At 35.8% G+C, this 21087-nt stretch overlaps 1 protein-coding gene across 1 annotated transcript in view; it reads right to left on the bottom strand.

Annotated features, from left to right (window-relative positions):
* Positions 1 to 21087, bottom strand: part of COG5 (component of oligomeric golgi complex 5) — a 277137-nt gene that overhangs the window by 131470 nt on the left and 124580 nt on the right. Inside the window, exon 7 of the mRNA XM_081244423.1 lies at positions 17813 to 17943. Within this exon, the coding sequence (XP_081100549.1) occupies positions 17813 to 17943 (131 nt within the window). The remainder of the gene's footprint in view (positions 1 to 17812; positions 17944 to 21087) is intronic.

Raw genomic sequence — 21087 nt, forward strand, 5'->3', positions numbered from 1 at the left:
TTCTACATTTTATTGCTTTTTCTTATAACCCTGGTTAGGAGAGTCAGTAATCTGCTGAGTAAAAGTGATAAAAGTGGATTAATGAAGTTCTATTCTTGGTCTGCTAAGAGTATTTTTACACACAGATTGATGCTGAACTTTATTAAATGCTTTCTCTCTTTGTATGTTTTGAGATCATCAATTATTTTCCTTTACTGAAGAAATTACATTACACTTCTAAACTAAAGCCATCTTAGTCATGATAAATTACCCTTTTTAGATACCCCTGACTTACATTTGCTAATTGCTTAGTATTTTTGCATCAACTTTCAAGAAAGATAGCTATTAAATTTTCTTCCTCATGATATCCTTATCCTGATTTCAACTTTATACTGGCTTTATAAAATAATCATGTAAGCATTGTCTCTTTTTCAATTCTTATATAGAGTTCATGTAACATTAGTTTATTTAAATGCATGTGTAGTCAGTTAAGTTGAGGTCATACTCGACTATGGTGAGCTCTAAATCCAATGACTGATGTCCTTATGAGAGAATAACACACTCAGAGACACACACAGTGCAAAAGGTCTCTTGACAAGAGACAGAGAATGAAGTGACACAGTTAACAAGCCATGGAACTTCAAGCACTGATTGCAGCCACTAGAAGCTAGGAAAAGACAAGGAATGATTCTTCCTTAGAGCCCTCAGAAGGAGACTGACCCTGCCAACACCTTAATTTGGATTTCTAACCTCCAGAGCTATGAGAGAATAAATTTCTGTTGTTTTAAGTTACCTGGTTTGTGGTAATTTGATATAGCAACCCTAGGAAATCAATACAGAGGGTTAAGAGCAACAGGAAAAAAAATACATATGCTTGCAACCCAAATATCCATTGAATGGATGAAGAAAATATGTATTCATATAATGAAATATTACTCAGCCTTAAAAAGGAAAGAAATCCTGTCACATGCTACAACATGGATGAACTTTGAGCATATTATGCTACGTGAAATAAACCAGTCACACAAAAAATTACTGTGTGATTACTTTTTATGAAGATAATATTATTTATATATTATTTATATGAAGACTATACATATGTAGACAAATTCACAGACAGAAAGTAGAACAGTGGTTGCCAGGGGCCGAGGGACAGACAGGAATAAGAGTTGTTGTTCAATGGACACAGAGTTTCAGTCCAGCGAGATGAATGAAGAGACTTCTGGAGACTGGATGAGCATTAATGTGAATGTACTTAACACTAATGAACACTGATGGTGGTAAATTTCATGTTATGTATATTTTATCACAATTTAAAAAACACATATGCTTGGATTTCATCTTCTTTGATAGGTTTAGGAATGAGGCCAAGGAATCTGGATAACTGTGATAAACCTAATTTTTCTACTGTAGTCATCCAGTAAGGCCCTATTATGAACCAGGCATTATTTTAGGGGCTTTATACCCGTGAGGTCTAATATTCCCCAACAAAACATTCAAAATAGTTGTACTGTTCTCTACTGAAAGACAGGGAAACTGAGGAATAGAGAAGTTAGCCGAAGTTCTGAGACAACAAAGAATAAATGGCAGAGCAAGGATTCAAACATTAAAATGTCTGCTTTTAAAGTTCATGCTTTTTCCAAACAACAATGGTTATTTGCAAATAACCGTTAGTAGCAATTAAAGTCTGATTTTCTTTAAGCAGTAAAATAAAGTTTAAAAGTAAGTAAGAATGCCCAATAAATGCTATCTTTTTACTTTGCTAATAAGTAAGGACATTTTTTAAAACTTCACTATCTACTATCATCACTTCATAAAAGGAAGGTTACTTAAATAACAAGAAAAATAGGGGGGAAGTTCTCAGAGTAAGTCACTACCTTGTTTTTATTCTGAATTTTAATGAGAACTGATAAAACCTCAGCATGATTGCTCCCAACCTACAGGTCAGTGTCAACCTGTACTTATGTTACCTTTCTGTACAAATAAACAGGTTGGCCAATCTTGCTTGCATACAATATCCTCAAGTTTAAAGTCTCCCTGAAAACTGCCCATGAAGAAATTCCTTCTTTCCTAGTACCCTGGGCCACAGTGTTCTCTGGGAAGTTTAATGGTTTTAATTCAGTGGCAAACAGTTAATCAACTCCTTGCCTCACTCACCTGGCTCCCCACTCTCTGCTGCAAATCCCAACTTTAGCAGAGTTTAAATCACTAAAATCATAAATTGTCCTTAATAGGATCCTCTTTCTCATCCCACAGGTAGTCCTTACAAATACAATGCGAACACTTCAATTCACTGCTCATCTTGGAACTGCCTGCTTTGTGGGCCTATTTTCTCAGTGCTCCAGGATCAGCCCTAGGACTTCTATGTTTCCTTACACCACCTACCCAACCACCCGTCTTTACAAAACCAGACCCATTCTCGGTACTTTGTGCCCTTGGGAGGTCTGCATTCATTTCCATGTCCCATCCTGATCTGTGGAAACAGTATACTACATGGAGATGCCTTCTCCCCTAGACAGTAATGCTTAAAATGGCCTTCATATCCATTAATTTTCTTTTGTCAACAGAACATAAGTAGAATAACTATTACAATGCTCATTTCACAGGTAACTAAGGTACCAAGAGGACAGGCCCATAGCTGGTTACTGGCAGGCCAGTTTTAGGCCTAGGCCCCTTCACTCCCTATTCTATACTCTGCAACAGGTCATCCTGTCACCACTTGTCTCTAAATCTCCAGATATACCAGTTTTGCAGGTATTTGTAAGAGATCTCAAAACAAAATAACCACATTTGAAAAAGACCACGCTTTCTAGAAAGAGATAAACTACTGAAAAGGTAGCAATGTCTTCTAGACAATGTTTCTCTTTAAATGAGAGAGTCAATATTCTAGGAGCAATTTTTCTACAAATTATCACTGTGACCTTCAATAAATCACTTAACCATATATGAAATTTCCCAACTTCAGAAACTGTAATATAAAATGAGATGAAAGACCAGGTAATAGAGTAGATCTACTTCATAAGTAGTTGGTCAAGACAGATTTCTACGTCTTCAAAAACATTTCGGGAGATGGCACAACCATTTGCTTTACTAAATTAAAATTATTTCTTTTGCTTTGGAAACAAATATGGATGATGTCATTTTTTCGTTCTTTTTCAACAACTCTGTAGCATACACGGGAGGAAAATAAAACCTCACAGGAATACAGTCAGAAAAGAAACACAGTTGTTTAGGATCCCTAAAAAGCTTGCCAAAACAGGAACACTGGGCTTCCCTGGTGGCACAGTGGTTGAGAGTCCGCCTGCTGATGTGGGGGACGCGGGTTCGTGCCCCGGTCCGGGAAGATTCCACATGCCACGGAGCGGCTGGGCCCGTGAGCCATGGCCGCTGAGCCTGCACGTCCGGAGCCTGTGCTCCGCAATGGGAGAGGCCACAACAGTGAGAGGCCCGTGTACCGCAAAAAAAAAAAAAAAAAAAAAAAGCATACCACCTTAATCATGCACAATAACTGAGGAATTCTAAGATCCAAATATTTTATTTCTCCAGAATAGTGTTAATAAATTCACAACATCTTATACATAACAAGTATATAATAGGCCAAAATATTTAAGGCAGTTTATAGTAACTGTGTGCCCTAACATAATACATATACTGGACACTTTTCTTTGAAGCTATGACATGTCTAAAACACTGAAGACTTAATGGAGTCCCATGGGAGATTACAAGTACTGAAGGAAGAGAGAATCGCATTAAATAACGTAATTTAAAGGCAAGAATTATATTAGCTGCCTCGGTTGTGATCCAGAGCTTACCAGTGGCTTTTCTGATTCAATAGCATGGAGCCCACTAATGCTTGATATGTACTTCTCAGCTAACCTAATATGATTATATCAGAACCTGTTAACAATCAGCAGTCAACAGTGCAAAACCCAAATGAAATTAAGAAACTAAGAAGAACATTTAATAGCACAGTATGATCTTATCAACCAAAAATCACCTTTATTCTATCCCTTTTTGAAAAGCAGCAGAAAAAAAGAAAGCTATAAAAAGGCACGGGGAAAATGAGAGGAAAAAGAAAAAGAAGGAGACAAAAGAATGAAAGTGAACATGTACTGGAAGAGGAAGGTTCTATAAAAAAAAGAAGTAATAACACAAAGAGCCTAAAAAATGGAGAAGGTAAAGAGATGATCAATACACAGAAAAAGGTTCTTTTAACTTCCAAATTCTTTATAAAATGAATCTTGAGAGCACAGTCTATATGAATCTACAGTTTGGCATTAAGTAAAAGTTTTTAAATGATGCCAATACTTAGAATAATATTCCCATCCTGTAAGATAATAGCAGATAATATTTCAAGGACACTAAAAATATGTTTAATAATAAAATGAATTTTATAGGAAAATAAAAGTAATCATGAGACATTAATGTTGCAAGCACCCAAATCTCACTCTGTTAATATAAATTTTTAACTTAAATGTATATATGTGGCTTACTTTTTTTTTTTTTGCGGTACGCGGGCCTCTCACTGTTATGGCCTCTCCCGTTGCGGAGCACAGGCTCCGGATGCTCAGGCTCAGCGGCCATGACTCACGGGCCCAGCCACTCCGCGGCATGTGGGATCCCCCCAGACTGGGGCACAAATCTGCATCCCCTGCATCGGCAGGCGGACTCTCAACCACTGCACCACCAGGGAAGCCCGTGGCTTACTTTTAAATAAAGCAATACAATATAATAATTCTAGTCATTCTGTGCTTTACCAAAGATATTTATGGCAGGCATTATTAGGTATTCCCAAAAATTCATTCCCTCCTTCTTTCTTATTACTAAAATTCTAATTCTCTCCAGGGGTGGCAATGTGCACTGCAACAGGCAATAGTTCTTGAGTAGCTTAAGCCAATGTTTACAATTCTGTTCCTCTTTCCAGATACTTGCTTGCATAGTCCTCCTGACAGTTGGGGTGACCGTGAGACCCATATCTGGTCAATTAGACATAAGGATGGGTCCACTGGAGCAATTTTGAAAAAGGATTTTATAATGCTGCCTTTTGGCTGGCAGCTGGCACTGCCCCATCTCCACTCCGTGAACATGGATTAATGTCTGCAGTGTGACAGCTATCTTGTGACCATGACGTGACAAGTAAGGGGACACTAAGGAAGGCAGAATGGAAAGAAAGACCTGCATGCTTGTGAAGTAGGCTGAAACAATATTAGCACCACCCACAACCAGACAAATCCCTATCTATTTAGGCCACTGTTGGTCTAGCTTGTTGTTATAGCACTAGCAGTCTCATCCAGTACCAAACTGATTAAAACACAATACATAAAAATACATGAGGGGGGCTTCCCTGGTGGGGCAGTGGTTGAGAGTCCGCCTGCCAATGCAGGGGACATGGGTTCGTGCCCCGGTCTGGGAGGATCCCACATGCCACGGAGATGAGGGACTTCCCTGGTGGTCCAATGACTAAGACTTCGCCTTCCAATGCAGGGGGTGCGGGTTTGATCCCTGGTGGGGGAGCTAAGATCCCACATGCCTCACAGCCAAAAAACCAAAACAGAAAACAGAAGCAATATTGTAACAAATTCAGTAAAGACTTTAAAAATGGTCCACATCCAAAAAAAAAAAAAAATTCTAAAAAAAAAAGAACGGAAACATGAATCTATAACAATACTTAAAAAAAAAAAAGAAAAACAAAGGAGAACAAAAGTATGCCTCATTTGCTACCTTGAGTGGTGACTTATTATATAAACTCATTACTCTGTAAATTGGTAATAAAAAATGCAAAATTTAAACATTTATCCATCATTTTAAAAAGGAGCTTCAATTCAGGGTAACCAAATATCCTTAATTAATGAGTGAAAATTCTTCTTTACAAAAGAATCACGGCTAACAAATATAAACTAATAATAAAAATAGAAAATGACTTTTTCACAATCTCTGTTGAAAAAAATAAAAAGATTTAGGCAAAAATCATCAACACATGTTAAAACCATTAGGAGAAAAACTGACAGAGAATTAAATATTCTCAAGGTGCCAAAATATATGCAAATTCACAATGAAGTAATTCAGTGAAGGAAAAAAATAATCTTTTTCAACAAAAGGTTCTCGAACAACTGAATATGTCTATGAGGAAAAAATGAACCTTACACTGTACATAAAAATTAAACTTAAAACATAAAATTATAAACTTCTAAAGGAAAACATAGGAGGAAAGCTTTCCAACTTTAGGGTAGGCAAAAATTTCTTATATAACATGCATATGAAAACATGGATAAACGGGCCTGTAGCAAAACTAAAAAATTTTGCTCTTTGTAAAAGATGATGTCTTTTCAGTCTGGTACTGGCATAAAAACAGAAAGATAGATCAGTGGATCAGGATAGAAAGCCCAGAGATAAACCCACGCACATATGGCCAACTTATCTTTGATAAAGGAGGCAGGAATGTACAGTGGAGAAAGGACAGCCTCTTCAATAAGTGGTGCTGGGAAAACTGGACAGGGACATGTAAAAGTTTGAGATTAGATCATTCCCTAGCACCATACACAAAAATAAGCTCAAAATGGATTAAAGACTTAAATGTAAGGCCAGAAACTATCAAACTCTTAGAGGAAAACATAGGTAGAACACTCTATGACATAAATCACAGCAAGATCCTTTTGGACCCACCTCCTAGAGAAATGGAAATAAAAACAAAGATAAACAAATGGGACCTAATGAAACTTCAAAGCTTTTGCACAGCAAAGGAAACCATAAAGAAGACCAAAAGACAACCCTCAGAATGGGAGAAAATATTTGCAAATGAAGCAACTGACAAAGGATTAATCTCCAAAATTTATAAACAGCTCATGCAGCTCAATAGCAAAAAAACAGACAACCCAATCCAAAAATGGGCAGAAGACTTAAATAGGCATTTCTCCAAAGAAGATATACAGACTGCCAACAAACACATGAAAGAATGCTCAACATCATTAATCATTAGAGAAATGCAAATCAAAACTACAATGAGATATCATCTCACACCAGTCAGAATGGCCATCATCAAGGAATCTAGAAACAATAAATGCTGGAGAGGGTGTGGAGAAAAGGGAACACTCTTGCACTGCTGGTGGGAATGTGAATTGGTACAGCCACTATGGAGAACGGTATGGAGGTTCCTTAAAAAACTACAAATAGAACTACCATATGACCCAGCAATCCCACTACTGGGCATATACCCTGAGAAAACCATAATTCCAAAAGAGACATGTACCAAAATGTTCATTGCAGCTCTATTCACAATAGCCCGGAGCTGGAAACAACCTAAGTGTCCATCATCGGATGAATGGATAAAGAAGATGTGGCACATATATACAATGGAATATTACTCAGCCATAAAAAGAAACGAAACTGAGCTATTTGTAATGAGGTGGATAGACCTAGAGTCTGTCATACAGAGTGAAGTTAGTCAGAAAGAGAAAGACAAATACCGTATGCTAACACATATATACGGAATTTAAAAAAAAAATGTCATGAAGAACCTAGGGGCAAAACGAGAATAAAGACACAGACCTACTTGAGAATGGACTTGAGGATATGGGGAGGGGGAAGGGTAAGCTGTGACAAAGCAAAAGAGAGGCATGGACATATATACACTACCAAACGTAAGGTAGATAGATAGTGGGAAGCAGCCGCAGAGCACAGGGAGATCAGCTCGGTGCTTTGTGACCGCCTGGAGGGGTGGGATGGGGAGGGTGGGAGGGAGGGAGATGCATGAGGGAAGGGATGTGGGAACAGATGTATATGTATGACTGATTCACTTTGTTATAAAGCAGAAACTAATTAAAAAAAAAAAAAAGAGAAATCTAGAAACAATAAATGCTGGAGAGGGTGTGGAGAAAAGGGAACACTCTTGCACTGCTGGTGGGAATGTGAATTGGTACAGCCACTATGGAGAACGGTATGGAGGTTCCTTAAAAAACTACAAATAGAACTACCATATGACCCAGCAATCCCACTACTGGGCATATACCCTGAGAAAACCATAATTCCAAAAGAGACATGTACCAAAATGTTCATTGCAGCTCTATTCATAATAGCCCGGAGCTGGAAACAACCTAAGTGTCCATCATCGGATGAATGGATAAAGAAGATGTGGCACATATATATAATGGAATATTACTCAGCCATAAAAAGAAACGAAACTGAGCTATTTGTAATGAGGTGGATAGACCTAGAGTCTGTCATACAGAGTGAAGTTAGTCAGAAAGAGAAAGACAAATACCGTATGCTAACACATATATACGGAATTTAAAAAAAAAATGTCATGAAGAACCTAGGGGCAAAACGGGAATGAAGACGCAGACCTACTTGAGAATGGACTTGAGGATATGGGGAGGGGGAAGGGTGGGCTGTGACAAGGCGAAAGAGAGGCATGGACGTGTATACACTACCAAACGTAAGGTAGATAGATAGTGGGAAGCAGCCGCAGAGCACAGGGAGATCAGCTCGGTGTTTTGTGACCGCCTGGAGGGGTGGGATGGGGAGGGTGGGAGGGAGGGAGATGCATGAGGGAAGGGATGTGGGAACAGATGTATATGTATGACTGATTCACTTTGTTATAAAGCAGAAACTAATTAAAAAAATAAATAAATAAACTTAAAAAAAATGGAAAAAAAAAAAAGATGATGTCTTTTGAAAAAAATTAATAAAGTTAATAAAACCCTAGCAGGACTGATCAAGAAACAAGAAACAGCAACGAGGATACATTGTACAGAATAGGGAAATATAGCCATTATTTTGCAATACATTTAAATAGAGTATAATCTATAAAAATATTGAATCACTGTATTGCATGCCTGAAACCAATATAATATTATAAATCAACTATACTTCAATTTTTAAAAAATTTTTTAAAAGAAACAAGAAATGATCCAAAATATAAAAATAAAAAATAAAAGACAATGTCAAGGAGGAAAACAAGGCAGCATTATTCCTAATAGCCAAAAACTGTAACCAACTGAATGTCCATCCAACTGAATGTCCATCAACCTATCAAGACATAAACAAAGTGAGTAGATCCATAGGTTGGAACATTACTCAGCAGTAAAAAGGATTATCTGTACTTGCAACAACACAGATGAACCTAAATAAAATACTGTGCTAAATGAAAGAAGCTAAATACATACGATTACCTACTGTACAGTTCCATTTATATGACACTTTTAGAAAAGAGCAACTCTATAGACAGAAAGCAAATCAGTGATTGCCTGGGTTTGGGGGTGGGAGGAAGAACTGACTGCAAACAGGAAGGAGGGAAATGTTTTGTGGTGATAGCAGTTAAAAAAAAAAATCTGGGCTGTGAGATGGTTGCACAAATGTGTAAATTTAGTAAACTCATCAAACTATATGCTTAAATGCACAAATGTAAATTACACCTCAATAACAATGCTGAAAGAAAAAAAGGCAAGCCATAGGATGGGAGAAAATATTTACAATTCACACTAATAACAAAAGACTGGTACCCAGAATACATTAAGAATTCTTGCAAATCAATAAGAAGACAATAAAGTCTTTAAATGTTAGGCAAAGACCTATCACTATTAGGCATTTGAAAAGTTGGTCACATCAGCAATCAAGAAAAGGCAAATTAAAACTACACTGAGAATCTACTATACCCCCATTAAAATGGCTAAAATTTAAAAGACTGACAACATCAAATTTTGGTGAGGATCTAGAGGAACAAAAATTCTAATCTGCTGATATGGGAACGTGAAATGACAGAACCACTTTGGAACTAGCAGCCTCTATAAAAAGTAAAAAGTAAACATATCATTCTTTTGCAAAAACCCAACCATTCTTTGCCTTAGGTATTTACTCAAGAAAAAGGAAACATGCTGACACAAAGCCATGTATCTGTTCATAGAAGCTTTGTCTGCAGTATCCCTAAACTGGAAATAACCCAAATGCCTGTCAATAAGTGAACAGATAAATGTACTTCAATACAATGTAATGCTAACTACCAATAAAAATAGGACCAAACTACCAATATACACAACATGAATCAATCTCAAAATAACTATGTTAAATGGATAGAGCCACACACAAGAACACACTGTATGACTCCAATTATATAAAAAATTAATGCAAATTAATCCATAGTGATGCAAAGTGGTTGCCTGGTTCTTCATTTTTTTCCAAACTACAAAATAAAAATTTTAGTATTTACTACTCTAATAAAAAGCCAGCATAAGATTATATAAATTGAGTAAAATAAAATAGAGTTAACCAAGTACAAAAGTTCTGAACTTTTGAGAAACGGAAAACAACTTACACAAAGATTAAAGAGTGATTACCAAATTTTAACCAAAGAGTAGTGACAGAATTCTATATGACATACAATGGAAATTCAGTCAGTTAATGAAAAAGTTATTCACAGTTCAGTGACCCGAAAAACTATGGAAAGCAATAACACCAAAAGAACTTAAGGCTGAAAGCAGACAGTTAATTAGATGTGAATCTACACTGCAAGATAGAAATAAAATAACAAAGCAACCAATGTTACTGTGGGTTGTTCATGAAAGAGACTATGTCAAAGAAAAAGAAAATAACATGACTGAGGCTTCCCTCGTGGCTCAGTGGTTAAGAATCAGCCTGCCAATGCAGGGGACACAGGTTTGAGCCCTAGTCCAGGAAGATCTCACATGCCGCGGAGCAACTAAGCCCATTTGCCACAACTACTGAGCCGTGCTCTAGAGCCCATGAGCCACAACTACTGAGCCCACAAGCCACAGCTACTGAGCCCATGAGCCATAACTACTGAGCCCATGAGCCACAACTACTGAAGCCCACGTGCCTAGAGCCCATGCTCTGCAACAAGAGAAGCCACCGCAATGAGAAGCCCGTGCACTGCAACGAAGAGTAGCCCCCGCTTGCCACAAGTAGAGAAAGCCTGCGCACAGCAACGAAGACCCAACGTAGCCAAGAATAAAATAAATTAATTAAAAAAAAGAAAGAAAATAACATGACTGTATAATATAGAAATGAGAAAATATTACCACTTTACATCTGGCATAAAACAAAAACACACAGAAACACCATATGATAATTAAAATATTGCAAAAGAGGAAATGGTGCTGGGAGGAAGAAAGGATGGAAGGAAGGAAAGTAGTAAAGCGCCCACCATGAAGAAAATACAACCATTTAAAGCACACATTTAAGGTCCTTAAAGGGCAAGATAACAAATATTTGAGGCTTTGGAGGCCACACAGGCTACATATGGTCTCTGCTGTATACTGCTCTTTCAGTTTTTTTCCCCCAACCATATAAAAATGTAAAAACAATTAGCACTTGAGCCATACAGAAACAGTCCACAGACTGTACTCTTGCCAATCCTTGATTTAGAATGTTAAATAAGAGTTCAAATTAATTCCCACTCAAAAAAAATATTTAAAAAATAGTAAGCACATGCTAAACAAGACTAATTAAGCTTTAGGGAAAACATTTAGATGATCAGTTTAAAATCTAAGGAAAGCTAACAGTGATAGGAGCAAACAGATGAGGGGCAGGTGGCAAATTATCCACTGAGGCTGGTAAAATAAAGAAAACACATGAAACCTTTAGATCTGTGTAACTTTAAAAGCTCTTACTATAATCACCCTTTACATATTTTTTAATTGAGGTATAATTGACATACAACATTATATTAGTTTCAGGTATATAACATAACAATTTGATATTTGTATATATTGTAAAATGACTACCACAATAAGTCTAGTTAACATCTTTCACCACACATTGCTACAAAAATCTTTTTTCTTGTGGTGAGCACGTTTAAGATCTATTCTCTTAGCAACTTTCAAACATACAACACAGTATTATTAACTATAGTTGCCATGCTGTACATTATATCCTCATGACTTATTTATTTTGTAACTAGAAGTTTGTATCTTTTGGCCCCCTTCACCCATCTCACCCATCCCCTCAAATTATTTATTGCGTGTCAGGAAAAATGCTTCGTACAAGAGTTGAAAAATTACTGGAACTTTTTATTTAGTAAATGCAAAAACACTCGGACCAAATATACAAAAGGAGTTTCTGTAGATTCAAATGATGAGATCTGTTGTAGAATTCATGAGACCAGCCAGGAAAACTAGCAGCTAACAATAGGAAAGCTAGACCTCTTAAAGCAGATATTCAGCTTGACAAATCAACTGATATTGCGTCTACTATTGGTGTTTGTTGGGCACACAGAGAAGAAAAGGATCACAAAAGACTTGTTGCATGCTGAACTACCATAACTAATCAACAGGGTCAACTGAGCCAGGAAGTTCCTTTTGGAGTTTGAGAAAATGCTTAACTTCCATAAATCTTCAACACAACACATTTGAATTGGTACCTTCTCTGTGCTAAAAACAATTCAGAATTTTTAACTACAAAAGTAAAAGGGGTTCATAACATCATAATCACTTCCCGTATGCTATGTAGACATTTATTTAGTGAACTTCAATTCTACTTTGTCATCTTAGAGAGACTCTGTCTAGATCATGCTATCATGGTACTTTTAGCTGACAACTGATAAGCACCTGTACTCTGTGTGGACCTGACAGAGGAGGCTTTCTGACTTAGGGAAAAGGCAGGTTCATGGATGTTTGCCTCCCAGTACTGACAACAATTACAACAGGGGAAATTACAGCCCAGCACAGAGCTGAAAGACCCTCTTCCTTGACTTTTAAAGACATATAAGCACATCATCTTCCTCCATCCTGGAACCTCCAGAAAGCCCAGCACTTGTTTATTGGAAAAGCTTATAATTCACAAGTTAAAGCCATCTTTCTAAGTAAAATGTAATCATTTCACTGTGGGGGCCTGGTATCTATGGTGATGCAGGAACTCATCCAGATCAAAATCTCTGTCACCTATTTTTGAAAGCTAGTTACAGCTTGAGGTAATGGAGTCTGTTGCGATCTTGAAAATACAGTAAGGTTCTCTCTTTCTTTGTCTGGCTTCTTTCAATGAAAGATTCTCAGGATCAGCAAAAAAGAGAAATAGGAATCAAGGAAGAGCTGCAGATGGTCCCAATGTTTGGGACAAACATCGCCTGTCGAATTGACGAATGTTTTTCTAATGTGATGATAATGGTATGCTTCACCAGAAGATGAACTCTGGGTCATCAATCCTTCCAAACATTGTGTAAAGAAAGTGGCAGTGGTATCACTACAAACCTTTTCCATATAGACTTAATATGGCTTTGTGAAGTCAGAAGTTTACTTATACTTTTCTACTGTAAGAAGAAAAAACAGTTCCTTAGTATCTACATAATTATTTAGTTGATGTCTTCCAAGACACGAATTTTGTAAAACTGTAGTGGAGACTTTGTAAGGCTACAAAGCTATTAAAACCTACAAATGAATACAGCACATTTAAGCAATTAACTAGGGAAAAAACAGTAATGATCAAAAACAAGTTATCTGCATTTATTTTAAAATTTTTGGTTTTGGAAAAAGAATGCTACAAAAAGAAATTACACTAATTTTCTTTTAGTAAATTTAAGTTTTACAATTAATTGATATTAAAAATGATGGTCACAACTATATACTCAATAAAAGAAGATCACTAATATTTTTGAGAAACCAAATTAATGTCAGAAGTTGATTATTAAATGCAAGTAAGGACATGTTAATTTTTCAAAAGTTCCTTGTGTACTGAACATCTCTATTCAGGTTATGAGCCTATAAACTATGAAATTGTATAGTATTTCATGAATGCAATATTACTTCAAAATTAAAATGCTATTGTTTTAGTCTATATATAATAAATATTAACAATATATTTAACAATTTCAATTATTTCTTATAAATGGGAGAATATATTTCGAGAATCAAATAGATATAAGCTGCAGCATCTGTTTTAATGGGAAGTGGAAAGAGTATTCCAGGCATAAAAAGAACATGAAAGCCCTAAAGGAGGAAGGAAAATGGGCATGTGAAAAACTAAAAGAAAGCTTGTGAGACTGAGAAATAGAGAACACAGGGGAGAGTGGCATAAAAGGTGTATATTTACATGTTGATGAGAAGAAACAAAGTAAAAGACACAGGATGAAGATATGAGAGACAGAAATATAAACAAGATAAGAAAACGGGATCCAGAGTACAGGTGATGTGAGAGGCACCTCTGTGAAGCGGAAATTAAGGGCATCCACCTTAGTTGGTATGTGGGGTGAGAGGGTAAGGTTAATGGAAAGTGGAGAGTCTAAAACAGTCATTTCAGAGAATGGAAAAAAGAAAGTTGGCCAGAGAAACGTAACAATTTTGAGGAATACTGAGGAACTGGTTAAGATTAGTCATCACATGGAGGCTTCCCAAAGAAATTTTAACACTTTAAAAATTCCTTTTTCAATATAAATTGCTTCACAAATTTTCAAATGATTTAAAATGTAATTATTTAACAAAATTAGAATAAACTGCTTGGTTCTATTGAAGAGAGAGGGGGAGCAAGCACTGCAGACCATGACTCTACCGCTTGCTAGCTGAGTAATCTACAGCTAATTTCTTAACCTTTCCAGGCTTTTGTTTCCTTAACTATAAAAAGTGGATAATTATACCTTCCTCACATATTTGTCACTGTGACTGAGATAACAAATGTAAAGTGACTAACACAAATCCTGGCAGAGAAGAGGCATTCAATAAAGGTTAGTTTCATCCTTAATTCCCAAACTGCCTGCTGACACAGCTGGATGACACCGCTGACTTGTTGCTTTCTAAGAGGAAAAGGAAAGAGGCTCCAAAACACAGGCTCTTTCCACTAAAACATCCTGCTTCCCAAGAACGTTATCTCAGGGACATCATTACTGATAAGGGTTGAATCTCCTCAGCTCTGCAAAGCCAGAAACCTGACTTTGTGAAAATAATACAGAGTACCCAGCTCTGAGGGAGACAGACACACATGACTAAATTCAGAAATAAATGATGTTATAAACACGAATATCCATTTACACATGATAAATATTGTAAAAATTGTGAAACGAACCAGAATGTTAATATTGGCAAATCGGTACATTTTCTCCCTTTCAGAAAATTATGGAGGAAGCCAAATTATACTCAGAAGGTTACGTTATACCTATGGAATTTAACAAGACTAATGAATTGGAAAATATTAATGGCTAATGTCAACAAACTATGATAAAATAATATATACAGCCTACAAAGAGACAATATTCCCATCCACTGAGCAGAATCTACCTTCCTCTAATCTACCCTGAAACATACAACAAAATTAAAGCTCCCGGGGGGCCTCCCTGGTGGCGCAGTGGTTGAGAGTCCGCCTGCCGATGCAGGGGATACGGGTTCATGCCCCGGTCTGGGAGGATCCCATATGCCGCGGAGCGGCTGGGCCCGTGAGCCATGGCCGCTGGGCCTGCGCGTCTGGAGCCTGTGCTCCGCAACGGGAGAGGCCACAACAGTGAGAGGCCCGCATACCGCAAAAAGAGAAAAAAAAAAAAAAAAAAAAAAAGTAAAGCTCCCTGGTTCTATGCAGATCATTTCACACCTACCCATGTAGACACACAATATTTTAGATTTTTTTCTTCTTTACCTTTCTAACTTAATTTCATTGATTACATACAGGCCATTGGCTAAACAACAACAGTCACCAACTTAAATAATCTTTTGACTAACTTTAGAGTCTGAAAATATAACAACACTATCAATATTTAGGGAATATTAGTTCCTTAAAAGTTTAACAATTTAATTTCACTATGAGTTAAAAACTGAAGCAAAGTCATATTTGACAACTATTAAAATGTACACGTGGGACTTCCCTGGTGGCGCAGTGGTTAAGAATCCGCCTGCCAATGCAGGGGACACAAGTTCGATCCCTGATCTGGGAAGATCCCACCTGCCGCGGAGCACCTAAGCCCGTGTGCCACAACTACTGAGCATGTGTGCCCCAACTACCGAAGCACGCGCACCTAGAACCTGTGCTCTGCAACAAGAGAAGCCACCGCAATGAGAAGCCCGCACACCACAACGAAGAGTAGCCCCCACTTGCCGCACTAAAGAAAGCCTGTGCGCAGCAGCGAAAACCCAACACAGCCAAATAAAATAAAATAAATAAATTTATATTAAAAAATGTACACAAAATAGCAGCATACCTAAAATAAGTTTGCTTAGGAACAACTATTCTAGAAAATATTTTCCCACTTTAAATATATGAGAATACAATAAAAAATACGCCTTTAAAGGTAACCATTTCTTTGTGTTAAAATCCCCCCTCTCTATTAAAAATAGTATTTTAGTTCTACAAACTGTGATATTGTTTCCTTTCTGCCATTATTAGTTTTCATTTCCATGACTCTAAAATACAGTAAGTTATTAAGAATTGCATAAATTAAAGATATATGCATATATATACATAGCAATAAAAACTTCACAGGTAAAAAATACTAAACAGTATTTATAAAGTTTTAAATCTCTAATGTAGTGATAATAGGAACATTAGACAAATACAAAAATCTTGTGATACTGCACTTTCTGAAATGTTACTGGTTTCCTTTCTGCAACTAAATGAGCTGGGCTAAAGCCATTTTCTATAGAAATATTCATGTTAATTGAAAATTGACTTGGAATTCCTTAAATATTTCTTTGAGAATAAAGTATCCTCTATTATTCAGTGTAGACAAGTATCTTATTTTTAAACAGTATAAGCATTTTATCTTCACAGTGAGACTGTGAGTTAAAACATGATTGGCAGCAGATAAAACTAAACTCTAGCATTAGAATAAAAGCTACCTTTGGGAAAGAAGGAGAGAGGAGTGATTATGAGAGGGAGTGAAGAGACTCCAGGAATGCTGGTAACGTCCTATTTCTTGACCTGGGTTTTAATTTCACAGGTGTGTTCACACTGCCGTATTTCATTCTACATGTATGTCTATAATTTGTTCACTTTTCATTATATATATGATAATCAACTTTAAAAATTCATTCAAAACAGTAACTGACATTCAGTTATTTTTAATTACAACAGTTAAGTACTGGAAGTCAAATAAATACCTTCCTGATTCAGAGACTACTTAAAGAACTGAATATTTATAAAATCCTTTTTGTCCAATACAAATGCACAAAATGAAATTCCTGGTTTAAAGAATATGAATTTTAAAATGGATACTAATAATGGTATTTGGGTCCAGTACAAATGGAGAAAATATCTGGGTGCAATACAAATGTAGAAAAACTGAGATTTATATCTAATTTGTTGATTCTACTACATCAACACCTCTAGGTTTCTTGTAATTCAGAAAATTAAGCATCAGGAAAGTGATATCTTAGGAGAAATCTCAAGTCAATCTCTAAAAAAAAAATTCTGGCACAATGATTATTCAGGGTGCAAGGTTCTGGGGTTAGAGTACTTAATGTTTGCCAGACCACATCATTTACTGGATGTGTGATCTTCGACCAATTATTTAAGCTCTCAGTTTCCCCATTTGTAAAATGGAAACAGCAGTAATACCATCCTTACCGGGTTGCTGAAAAGCTTAAATGAGTACCAGTGACTTGGACAAAGGAAGCCTACGCAAGATCTGTTAACTATCTATCTACATATACACATTATATTAAAATATATTTCATATTAGATACATTATACATTAGAAATCTTAGAATCCATTTTCAGTAGAATTAAGAAAATATATATTTTTAAAATCTTCCTTGTACTTATTTTATGCCCTACTCTCCGATTCAAATTGTAGACATAGTTCTTCAGTGATAAAATAAGGATATACATTACTTTTTTCAACACAAAATCAAATGTTCATCTGTATTATGACACATTTTTCGCATTAAAAAAGTGACATTATTTGTATTACCTGAGTCTCCACACCCTGCTCCAGGAGACGCTTAGCTTGATTTTCCACTTCAAGTCGAGCTCTTGCAACAAAAAGTAGATCATTTTCTATTACTTCTATTCCAGAAAGATCTATTCCTTGAGAAAGATAATCTATTAAAAAAATACACACATTTAAATATTTCAATATTGAATAAATATCAAGGTATCAAAACATCATGTCTAACTTCTTTGAAATATTATAGAATTGCTGTTGAACACTATTCCCTTTCAAAATCTGTATTTCAAAAAACATAGTTACCCAAACATTTTCTACTTAATAAGTAACTTTACTCTGGAGCAAAAAGTTCCAAACATTACAGAGTTGGTAAAGCAAGAGTAGAATTATGATTATTATAAATTCAAAGTAATGTCAACAAGTTACCAAAAAAGTGTGCCAAATTTAATATAAATAAAGATCCTGATGATCTTAGAAATTTCTCAAGTTGCAGGACAGTTTTAAAAATTATTCTATAATAACAGAACTTTTGAAACAAATGTCCACCACTTGGACAATGATAAATTAATTATGAAAAAACTTTAGCACGCTACCACTTTACATGATCACACAATAGACCTAACTTACTTACTTCCATTGGAGGATTTTCATATGACTGAATGAAAAAAATTACACAAAGAACTTAACTCCATTTATATAATTACATATAAAATATGATTATATACTATATAATTCCATAAACTTTATTTTCTATAAGTAGAATTATAGAATTTAGTTTACAGAATTATAACTCTATTCATAGAATTATATATATTCTACTTAGAGAATTATATACACAGAGCAAGAAGTGTGAAAAGGTATCCACCAAGAAGTTAACAACAGTTGTCTCTGCACATTTAGATTTTGAGAAATTTATTTATTTATTGGCTTAATCTTACACATATCTGAGGTAACTAAAATGCTACAAATGAAGGTCAAGGCTTCATTATGCATCTTAGACACAGTTCTAAAATACGTATTTTCTATTTTAACAAGAAAAATTGTTTCTAAAAAACAAAAATGATTTAGATAGAAGATGACTGTTTTCCAGTTATTCAACAGAATATCAAGTGTGTTTTTCACTATATTCTCTAATTAGAATTTTTAAATTTTAAGTCTTAAACTATATCCCTAGCACTTACACATTGTTATATTTTTCTTCAGCTGGGTCACAACGCACTGCCTAGGTGAAACTACATTAAAGCATCCAGTACAATGCTAACTAACCACTTAGCACTCAAATATCTGCTGACTGCACACAGTATAGTTAGTTCTACACTAGAGGACAGAAGAAACAATATAAAGGGCACCTAACAGTGGTTATTGCCAACTGTCCTTCAACCATAAGCATTTTTAAATGTGTCTATCTAAAGGGACTTACAGCTTTCTACAGTGGAAAGAGTACTGAAAATGCCTTTAAATCATTTGAGTTTACATTCAGCCTCATAATTTACTCACTAGGTGATCATAATCATGTGATATACTCACTGAGTCTCAATTTTTTTCATCTGTAAAACGACAATAATTTATAATTCGCACCCTACCTAACTCTTATTATCAGAATCAAAATAAATTCATGAATACCAAAGTACTTTATACACCAATCTATCATGTAAATGTAGGGTGGATTATAATCCAGAGAAAATCTTTTTAATCTGATTTTTAAATTTTACTTTTCAGAAAATTTTGAGAAAATTATGTTTAACCTAAGCTGTGGTAATGATCAATGAGTAAATGCTATGTTCACCCTGTAAATTGGTGCAGCCACTATGAAGAACCGTATGGATATTACTTAAAAAGCTAAAAACAGATTCACCATATGACCCAGCAATCCCACTCCTGGGCATATATCCGGAAAAAACTCTAATTCTAAAAGACAGATGCACCCCAATGTTCAGAGAAGCACTATTTACAATAGCCAAGTCATGGAAGCAATCTAAACGTCCAACAGATGAATGGATAAAGAAGATGTGGTATATATAAACAATTCCAGCCATAAAAAAGAAATAATGCCATTTGCAGTAACATGGATGGACCTAGAGATTATCATACTAAGTGAAGTAAGTCACACAGAGAAAGACAAATATCACATGGTACCACTTATATGTGGAATCTTAAAAAAAGATACAAATGAACTTATTTCCAAAACAAACATAGACTCACAGACATAGAAAACAAACTTATGGTTACCAAAGGGAAAAGTGGGGGGATAAATTAGGAATTTGGGATTAACAGATACACACTACTGTATATAAAGTAGATAAAAAGATGCTACTGTATAGTGCAGGAAACTACATTCAATATCTTGTAATAACCTATAATGGAAAAGAATCTGAAAAAGAATATATATATATATATATATATGTATGTGTATAACTGAATCACTATACTGTACACCTGAACCACTCTAAATCAACTATACTCCAATAAAATGTTTAATACAATTAAATTTAAAAATTAAAAAAATTTTTCAAGAGAATGGGTAAGATAAACAATTTTTTTTTTTTGTCAAATGTACTCCGTTTTGAAATTTAAGATACTAAAAAATAAATTCTGATTTCCCCCACTTTCACTGTCCTGGTCTCAAATTACTAAAAGTTTAGAATAAACTTCTTACACTTTGCCCCAAGCAGTCATTTGATCTCAGTGATTGATTACTGCATTACTTCCTAGGATTGCTCTTTTTTTGTCCTTTAGTCTTCAAACTAAACCTCAATGGCATCAAAATTATTTATAACTAAAATACATGGGCTTCCCTGGTTGTGCAGTGGTTGAGAATCGCCTGCCAATGCAGTGGACATGGGTTCGAGCCCCAGTCCGGGAAGATCCCACATGCTGCGGAGCAACTAAGCCCGTGTGCCACAGCTACTGAAGCCCGCACGCCTAGAGCCTGTGCTCCGCAACAAGAGAAGCCACTGCAATGAGAAGCCCATGCACCGCAACGAAGAGTAGCCCCAGCTCGCCGCAACTAGAGAAAAGCCCGTGGGCAGCAACGAAGACCCAATCCAGCCAAAAATAAATAAATACATTTATTAAAAATAAAATAAATTAATTAAATTAAATTTAAAAATTACATGCCAGTCATTTTCATAGGCTTTCAATGTTCTAGTTGTTACTACACATGGCTTCCAGAATAAACGTTCTCATCATATTCCTCTCCGATTCATGGAATCTACGGCTTCCTGTTGATTAATGTTATCTCCTTCCACAAATCCTCCTTTGTGATACAAATTCCCCCTAAGATTTCAAAATCCTCACTG

The sequence above is a fragment of the Mesoplodon bidens genome (assembly GCF_964165515.1).
Source record: "Mesoplodon bidens genome assembly, chromosome: 9".
NCBI lineage: Eukaryota > Metazoa > Chordata > Mammalia > Artiodactyla > Ziphiidae > Mesoplodon > Mesoplodon bidens.